This window comes from Monopterus albus, unplaced genomic scaffold (genome assembly GCF_001952655.1).
Source record: "Monopterus albus unplaced genomic scaffold, M_albus_1.0 scaffold65.1, whole genome shotgun sequence".
Classification (NCBI taxonomy): domain Eukaryota; kingdom Metazoa; phylum Chordata; class Actinopteri; order Synbranchiformes; family Synbranchidae; genus Monopterus; species Monopterus albus.
Genome location: NW_018127945.1, coordinates 1,514,224 through 1,523,470, shown reverse-complemented (window position 1 = coordinate 1,523,470; position 9,247 = coordinate 1,514,224). Strand labels below are relative to the sequence as shown.

At 40.8% G+C, this 9,247-nt stretch overlaps 2 protein-coding genes across 3 annotated transcripts in view; both read right to left on the bottom strand.

The window, feature by feature from the left end:
* Positions 1–7,044, bottom strand: part of LOC109962584 (probable E3 ubiquitin-protein ligase HERC4) — an 18,831-nt gene extending 11,787 nt beyond the window's left edge. The window contains exons 1-9 of one of the 2 annotated variants that reach the window (XM_020604440.1): positions 6,954–7,044; positions 6,350–6,708; positions 4,807–5,073; positions 4,563–4,683; positions 4,369–4,445; positions 3,681–3,902; positions 3,509–3,600; positions 2,533–2,663; positions 1,883–2,007 (exon numbers count right to left, since the gene is read on the bottom strand). In XM_020604440.1, the coding sequence (XP_020460096.1) occupies positions 1,883–2,007; positions 2,533–2,663; positions 3,509–3,600; positions 3,681–3,902; positions 4,369–4,445; positions 4,563–4,683; positions 4,807–5,053 (1,015 nt within the window). In that variant the 5' untranslated portion in view covers positions 5,054–5,073; positions 6,350–6,708; positions 6,954–7,044. The remainder of the gene's footprint in view (positions 1–1,882; positions 2,008–2,532; positions 2,664–3,508; positions 3,601–3,680; positions 3,903–4,368; positions 4,446–4,562; positions 4,684–4,806; positions 5,074–6,349; positions 6,709–6,953) is intronic. The other variant, XM_020604441.1, reaches the window with a different exon arrangement.
* Positions 7,045–7,563: 519 nt separating this feature from the next.
* LOC109962585 (probable E3 ubiquitin-protein ligase HERC3) overlaps positions 7,564–9,247 on the bottom strand; it is a 19,992-nt gene continuing 18,308 nt past the window's right edge. Inside the window, exons 21-23 of the mRNA XM_020604442.1 lie at positions 8,184–8,367; positions 7,955–8,057; positions 7,564–7,799 (exon numbers count right to left, since the gene is read on the bottom strand). Of these exons, the coding sequence (XP_020460098.1) occupies positions 7,582–7,799; positions 7,955–8,057; positions 8,184–8,367 (505 nt within the window). The 3' untranslated portion in view covers positions 7,564–7,581. The remainder of the gene's footprint in view (positions 7,800–7,954; positions 8,058–8,183; positions 8,368–9,247) is intronic.

Sequence of the window (9,247 nt, the reverse complement as noted above, 5' to 3'; positions counted from 1 at the left end):
GGCCTTCAGTTAACCACTCAGGGTGGGTTCCATCCATTAGTAGCTGGTTCATTTGTCCCACCAAGGCGCTCATGGAGTGAAGTTAGCTTCTTTAACCAGTAGGCGTGGATCATGTCAGGGCCTGGTGCTGTCCAGCTCTTCATACTTGAGACCCACTCTTGAATGTCTGCCATACTGGGTCTTGTGCAGGGAGGTTGCTGTGGTCTGCTCTTAGGTCCACCAGCCACTGGGCATTGTTGTTGTGCGATGCGTCCTTCTCCCATATGCTCTTCCAGAACTGTTCAGTCTCCAGCCTTGGTGGGTCTGCTCTCATGTTATTACCCTGCCACTGAGAGTACACCTTGGATGGCTCAGTGTAGAACATTCGGTTTATTCTCCTGGCTTCAACTTCCCTGGTGTACCTCTTCAGCCAGGTGGCCAGGGCTGTGAGCTTTTGCTTGGCAGTCTCTAAGGCCTCAGGTACGACTCTAGTTAGAGTCGTACTTCTTAGGTACCCTTTCATTCATCACGCCTCTCTGCAATTCCGATAGCTGGCTAACTTCTCTCCTTGCTGCCTTGATCTCCAACCTCCTCCTCCATGGTGGATACGGCTCCTTATGGCCTTTGTTGAACTTATAGTCAAGCATCTCAAGGATCATGGTTGCTGTGGTGTATATCAGCTTGTTGGTCTCAGTGATGGCCATAGTAGGGATTGTTCTTAGTGCTGCATTCACATCCTCTAGTAGACCTTCAAAAGGCACTTCACTTAGTCTTGGTAACCGGCCACAGGAGTTCCAGGTGTCCATCTTGCTCATGATCTTCAATCTCAGGTCAGCTGCTCTTGAATCAAGCTCATCCGGGACTGTTATTGGGACTTGGTACGCAATCTCCAATTGTGGGAGTGATGATGATGATACGTATCTCCCCACTGATATCATCCCCCCTGACCTGGCGTCCTGGCTCCCCCTTGTTGTAGCATTCGTGTTGTACTTTGTCAATCTCTAGTTGTGATAGCAGGTGCTTCTTGCGGATGTTAGAGCACTGAGCTATTAATTGTTTCTATGTTAGTCTAGATGTTGGGTTACGAAGTATCCATAGGTCCCACATCCTCTGTATATGACCCCTCTCGCTGGGGTTACTTGTGTAGTAGCATTCCATTAGTTCCCTGTTCTCATCTCCTGTCCATGAATGTCTTGTTCCAGTAGCCCACTTCTCATCAGGTTGCCCTGGTTCCTCAACACCTGATGCGGACCTTGTTGACCCGGGCAATGTCCGAGTCGGTATGACTCTCATTTTTCCAACTCTCATTACCCATGAGGTAGGCAGGTAGCATTAAGGGCCTTGCCTAAGGACCCAGGCTGGATATTGACCACTTCCTGAACCCAAGCTTCCTTACCAAAGTCTATGGTGTTAACTGCTGAGCTATTCAGTCTGCTATATATAGCAACAAACTTTGATGGAAGTGTTCTGGATACAGCATGGTACGAGCAAACAGGTTTTAATATCTGTAACTTGTACCAAATTATTATGGCCTATTACAAAAAAAAAAAAATTAAAGTCCTCATCTCTAACTTCCGAGTCCAAATTCAGTCAAAGCTCGAGTCTGAGTCTAAAACTGAGTCATTCATCGGTGTTCAAGTCCAATTTGAATCAGGAGTCCTGAAAATCATGACACTAGTCAGACTCGAGTCCGAGTCCTGGTCCTGAGTATTACAACACTGCAGCATGCAGTTATTGGCTCTTTTTAATTTCAGTTAAATGGTCACCTGTATAGTGACTTTCCCGTGTGTTATTTTTCTGTTTATTTTGATAATTTTTTTGTGTGTTGAATACAATGATTTATCAATACATTTGACTTGACTGAGTTGATGATTCAACTCAATTATTTTAGATATGTAGTTACCCAGTGGCAGCTGAACACGTAGCGGCACAGATGAATGACTCTCCTCTCTGTGTCCCAGCTGCCCTTGTTCACCATTCCCAAAGGAGTAGACCCTCTCAGAGTCTGTCAACACTAACGTGTGATGTCTGGTTAAGAAAACAGTACAACACAAAAAGTATTTTAATGCCAGCAAGGTTTGTGACCTGTACGTCACTAAACTTTAGCTAGTGTAATAATTTCTGTGGGATGATGGGAAAGGAAAGTTGAGATGTACATAAAACCTGAGGATATGAGCCATTAGCTGAAAGTTGAACTCAAATGATGAATTACAAACAGGAAGAGATAGTCACATGCCCTTCCTGTACATTGACAAAACGTCTGTCATGATGTTGCGGTTTAGAGTCTGACATTCAGTGATATTCTTACACAGCTATGCAAAATTTGGTTGATAAATTTGATAAATACTGTTTTTCTGTAATTGTTTTTGTATCATTTGGTGTCTGAATGAGCCTGACAACTCGGTCAAACTGATTTAAAAATAAATGTTAACAGTGGCATTTGTATGAGAAAACTAGCCAATATAAAAATGAAATTATGCTTGAATTCAACAATGAACTATACTGGCTCAGGATTACTGCTTATAATACAGTAAGTTTACAATTATACTGTACCGTCCACATGCAATCCTGGTGACCTTTGCACCCCAGAGCTCTGCAACAAGCCGTGGACGTAGTTCATCACAGACTGAGTTGTGTCCCAGCTGTCCATAGTGACCAGAGCCAAATGTAAACACTGCACCATCCTAAGGAAGCAACCAGACAACTATGGTTTAAGTACCACTTAATTTTATACTTCTATTTACATATCCATAGGACCCAGGAAATCAGTATGTGATTGCATTTGTTAATGGATGGTAAATACTTTTTTTAATTAATGACTGATGCCTGAATGGACTATGAAAATCAATGGTTTTGTATTTTTGCTTACATATAATTGTTTGTGTTCATCCAACCATGGCTGCTGAATTTAGCAGCCAGTGTTTGAATCACTAAATGCATATCTTTTTTCAAGGATAAGTATATTAAAAGTAAAGTTACTGGGCAAAGTTAAACTTTCAAAAGGCATGCCTAAGTAAAATTACCACAGCCTGAGATAAAGGCAGTTTTAGTATGGGGGAAGGCAGTGTACAACAAATAAAATACAGCTTCTAAACTGAGATCTATTGTTTAAAAAAAAAAAAAGATATGATTTACATTCAGAACTAGCGTTTTCTCCAGACATCATATTCCATCATTTCATTGTCATTTATAAGATAATCACCCTTATTGGCCAAGTATGTTACATGCAAGAAATGTATTTCCAGTACAGAACCAAGGCAGCCATCTGTGGCACCAACTCAACCAATCGGCTCTAACCATTGGGGGGTGGGGGTTCAGTGTCTTGCCCAAGGACACTTCAACATGTGGATTGCAGGTACTGAGATTTGAACCTTCAACCTCCCGGTTGGGAAGCAATTGCTCTACCCACTGCACCACTGTCGCCTCCCCTTTATAGAGTAGTTTGAACCTTCTGTTTTTACACTTTTTTCTGGTAATAAAATGTCATAGGTAAGACCATGAGAGTGTTAAAAAGTTTTCCTTGACCAACCTTTGTCAAAATGGCAGAGTGGTCCTTTCCACAGGAAATGTAAATAGTTTTCTTCCTGTTCAGATAACGAACAGCTGTTGGTTTGCATCTGTCTATAGAAAAGATATTAAAATTCAGGTTTACCTGTTACAGAACAGTATAGTACATATGTTTTCTTTTCTTTTCTTCTTACCTGTTTTGTCTCCCAGCCCCAGTTGTCCACAGTCATTTCTGCCCCAGCCAAACACACCTCCAGACACAGAGAGTGCGTAGCTCTGTTCTCCTCCTGCAGCGATCTGAACCAGGGGGATCACTGACAAAGACTGGAGGTGTTGTGGTGAACTGGTGCTGCACCTCCTGTTTCCCAGACCCAGCTGGCCCCGTGAGTCCAGACCCCATGTGTACACCAGACCATCTGTGGGGACATCAACAACACTTTTCTGACACCCTGACATGTTTGACTGTTGTAAAACAATTAGTGATCACAGTTTCTGCATGCAGCATACAGTAAATGGACATTAATGTTTTCATTAATTATAATGATCACTTGGTTTTCTGAGCCACCTTTGGACTTGGAGTCAACTTTCACCATCAAGTCCCAACAGTGGATGAGATGTTTCTCCACCTGGTCAAATTTCTGTTTCTTCCCAACTTAGCAATTAATATTTAAGTTTACAGAATGCTGAGATACAATCTCCAATGTACTGATTACAGAATGTTAGACGGGTGAGAGCCACAGGTCCTCACTGCAGCACTAGTGTGTATGTGAATGTAAAACATATATAAAACTAACACTCATGTATAAGAGCAGTTTTTCTGTTTCTGTCTAAACAAATATTTCTACAGCTTGCACATTAGAGGCTGATTTCACTTCACTGTACCTTTGGTCAAGGCAACTGAATGTTGGCTCCCACAAGCAACCTGAGAAACTGGTGTGTTACACAAAACTTTAGGAGGGCTGAAACAACAGAGACCAGCAGAGTTTATACACCTGTTCAGGAATAGTTAGTGTAGCTACAACGAATTCAAGTTCAGATTTTACAAAAGACAAAACTTCAAATGTTCATTCTCCTACCTTGGAGTGAAAGGAGTGTGCGTTGTGTCTACACAGAAAACTGTGCCTCTCTCAGACAGTAATGTGACTACATCATCACCACAACTTACAGCTTGAATCTTCTCATTGCAGTTCACAAACTCTGTAAGTACACAAACCACAGAAACACAGCAGGTGATCAGTGACGCAAAAAACAGAACTTCCTTTCACCTGATCTTTGTAAGCCCATGTGTTGCATAGAGTGGGTCACAAAACTGGAGCTCACTCTGTTTCCTCCAGACTCTTTCTCTGTTGTTGCTCTCGCTTGTGTGAATGATGAAGGCATCTCCATTGGTTTTAATGAAGGCAAGCACGCTGTGACCTGCTGACAGGTCCTTGATGTAATAACTGAGGTTTAAAAAGTGAACTCCATCAACTGTTGAAATATTCGAGCCCTCTCTCAACCGAAAGCCATGCTGACAGTCCTCTCCCCATGACAACATTTTCATAAAGTGGCTCTGAAGACCTGACATCTGGTTTTAATGACTCAGCTCTGTCAGTCAGAAATGAAACCTTATTCAAACTCTGCTGTGAGCAATGGAAAACAAAACTTACATGATGAAATGAAAGTGACACACCCCCTGAGGCAGAGGAAGGAGATTTATTGCATTTGTGGTGAAAAGGAAAATGAAAATGAAACTGGAGTTGTTAGTGCTGCTATTTTAACTCCAAAGAAGCACATCAAATATGAGTTTAAACAAGTAAGCAATTAATCATTTAACAAACAATTAATCAGCTACTGTTGTTCTGTTTAGTTCATTTTTTAAAGATTTCATGTTTTCAACTTCTCACATATGATGATTTGCAGTTTTCCCCGGTTAAAGACAGTAATTTGGGGGTTTGGACTGCTGCTCAGACAAAACAAGGCATGTGAAGGTCTCACTTGTCAGTGTAGTGTAACTGTAATGGGCATTTCTCACTATTTTCTTACATTTTACAAACCAAACAATAAACGAAAATAACAATCTGCAGTGAAAGCAATATAATTATAAAAATTAGCTCCATCTCAACTAACACCACTAAAATACTGCTTAAACATTACTGTATGAGTAATAACAATCTGGTGATATAGAGTATAATAATATATAAACTACATAGAGCTTCATTTGATTAGAGGGGGCACTTCTGTGCCTGTAGTTATGATACTTCCAAGTACACTTATGTACTGCAGGACTTTGTAGTGAAATATTTATACACTGTGGTATTAGTACTTTTACTCAAGTAATTCAGTTGTATTGAATTCACATCAGTTTTACGTAAATAGCACTTTACACACAACACAGTTGATCCAAAGTGCTTTATATTATAACAGAGAAAAAACAAACAAAAAGAAGACAGAAAAATAAAGGCTCAGAATATTTCTTCTACCTGTGTTTGTTAGTTATTTTGATGTAGTTTCAAATCTGCAACGGCCAGTATTAGATATATCAATGGCATTATTCCCACTCCTGAGTGCAAATAACAACACTAAATTCTAATATCTTATAACATATAACTACAAATATTCATTGTGACTAAAATACATACATATAAAGCTTCATCATTAAAAATAAAATGAAGACAAGAAAAAAAGAGAGGCTGTGAAGACTGTGTCTTACTGGACCTATTAATGCTGCCCAGAGGAATGGCACATATTAGCCATTTGACCTAATAACCCATAACTGATATAAAGGGCAGGGGGTGTTTTCATTAATACTATTTCAATCAATGGGAGGAACATCTCCAAGTCTTGTACCTCATTCTAACAAAATACAGAAGGTTATCCTTACCAGAAAAATGTATCCAAACGCGTGTGTAAGCTGCAGTATTTCACTTCAGCACACAGTAGGTTAACCCAGCTATGAGGGTAGCTCTTCAAGTTGCTCTTCGACAAACCCTTGTTTTTCTAGCTTTACAGCCAATGCGTGCACACCAAACAACCACAGTCTATGAAGGTGTTAATGATAAGATTTAAAGAGTGATGGATTGTTGTGCTCAAAGCTTTATCGTCTAAAGATATTAAAGGGATACTACAGTTAGTGTAGCATCCCCAGCCAATTGATTTGGTTGCTCTCTTTTACTGATGGTTCATTTGTACTTTCTTTGCTCCTTGAAATCCCTTCATTACACCTTGAACACACCGTAAGAGCTATGAAACAAAATAAAGCTAGATAGCACCCAAAATTACAGATAAATATTTAGCAAAATGCGATAAAATAAACAGTGTTCAGCAATAACACAAACGGTTAAATCACACATAAACATAGCTTAGCGTCACATAGCGTAGCGTAAAGCTAACATTAGCTCCTTTGGCTAACCCATACAAAAATATAACCATAGACAAATTAGCAACCCAAATGAATCATTGTACCCTATGAACTAAACACTACGAACCTTGTGCCAATATTGGCTGGATGCTAAGCCATAAATGAAACTGTATATTACTTTCTTATACTCCGTTTTCATTAACTATTTATTCCTGTTTTCTCCGTTCACTTTCTGTGCTTCTTCTTCATTGGTCTTAACTTTCTGTTCTACTTCTTCCTTCAAAATAAAATACTCCGTAGTAATAAACGTATTTTATAGAACAAACAATGAAACTAAACTGTATTAATAAACACTATAAACGGTTAATAAAAATGGTTATTTACAGTTTGTTTATGTCATTTACCCTGAAAACTGTTGGACTGTGCAGTGTTTAGCTCTATTTAAAGTTATCTGTGATGTGTTTTATTAGTTATTCAACAAATGAGAGGCACCAAAAAATGTATTTTCTATTGCTTCAACATGAAAGTTTATACATGTAAAAATACTTTCTCACATGGTCATTTCTGTACATAAGCAAGGAACTGTGTTTTTGTTGTGTTTGCACCGTTACTGTTGTTCAACTTGGCCCCAGAATAACAAACCTTGTGACACTCTTGATTTCTTGAGGAGATGCAACACATGAATAAGATGTCTAATTATGTTATGTTCTCTGCTCTTTACAGACACAGAGGATAGTCGAAGGAGAGTCCCACCATCACTTGTACATTCTTCTGTTGTTGCTCAGGGCCTCTTTCAGCTTGGTTTGCATGATCTCCTTGGATGAATATAATGGCAGCTCCAGGACTGAGTAACACGTATGCGTCTCAGGGTAGTACTCGTCGTAGGAGAGGTTGTGGACATGTTTAACCCTGACACTGATCTTGATGTGCTCCATACCAAGAATAGGCACCCTTTCAAAACCTGTCACAAACCCTAGCGAAAGGGAAAGTGGCAATCAGTGAGTTTCAGTGTTGACAACTAACTTAAATAGACTCCAGTCATTAGTTGTTCCCATGATTAAGTGCTACTAAGTCTAGTCTAGCCATTAGCAACATGATTTCAGCTTTTATATCTAAAGTGCAACTCACAAAGGAAAGTTTTCTTCTGATCCTCAGTTAGTTCCTCAAACACCTCCCAAAACATCCGTATGGTGGGGTGGTTTTCATGGTACTGCCCCTCATAACATGTGCTCTAATGACAGTGAAGCAGAAACACAATTACTTCTCTTACAGACTCCTATAAACACATAAGGATGTAATATATCAGTTTAGGTTGCAGAGAAAACAAGAACACTAAGAGCTCTTGTTTTGACTGTACCTGTTTGAGCTTTTCCCAGTCATGGAAATCTTTGCCCACCAGCACTCCCTGCAGCTCCTCTGGCCGGAACAGCTTCACCAACTCCCGGTCACACACCTGGAAGAAGCCTCGCTTGAACTCCCGGAACACACCCTCCACTGATGTGTTGAAGGCGTGATTCACGTAGGCATTCACAAACTCCCTCCTATTGAACAGAGTATAGTTTTAATTCAAGAAACATTTCTGTGAGACAGAGCTGATCTGGATACAGGGCACATACAGTACTGTGCAAAGCTCTTAGGCAACCATTACATTTAATGGTTTAATTTTACCCATCATGTATGTCCACGTCTCTGTCAAATCAATGACCCCTCTGTTCTGCATATTAACAAATCAACATACGTAACTGTGGCAAACACAGAGAAATCACCAGACTGTGCAGGTCCTCTCAGATCTACAGAGTTTTATAGCATCCTTTAGCTTTTTGAGACCAAGACCATCATGCTGAGCACAGGGGCTCCGCAGGGGTGTGCGCTTAGCCCATTGCTCTTCACAGTGCTGACCCATGACTGTGTGCCAACCTACAGCACCAACCACATTGTCAAGTTTGCGGTTGACACTGCTGTAGTTGGGCTCATTACCAACAATGATGAGGCCAAATATAGGAGTGAGGTGTGCCAACTGGTCCAGTGGTGTAAGGACAACAACCTCTCCCTCAATGTGGGGAAGACTAAAGAGATCATTGTGGACTTCAGGAGAAAACCTCTAAAGCATCCACCACTGACCATCGATGGTGCTGTAGAGGATAGAGTGAGCAGTATCAAGTTCCTGGTGGTGCTTATCTCTGAGGACCTCTCCTGGACCAACAACACCACATCACTGGTCAAGAAAGCTCAAACACGCCTCTACCTCCTCCACAAATTGAGGAGACCCAGAGCCCCACCCCCATCATGTGCTGCTTCTACCGGGGCACCACTGAGAGGGTCACTACTGGCTCCATCACTGTGTGGTACAGAGCCTGTACTGCCTCCTGCAGAAGGACCCTGCAACGCGTAGTGAGAACAGCCAGCAAGATCATCGGTGCC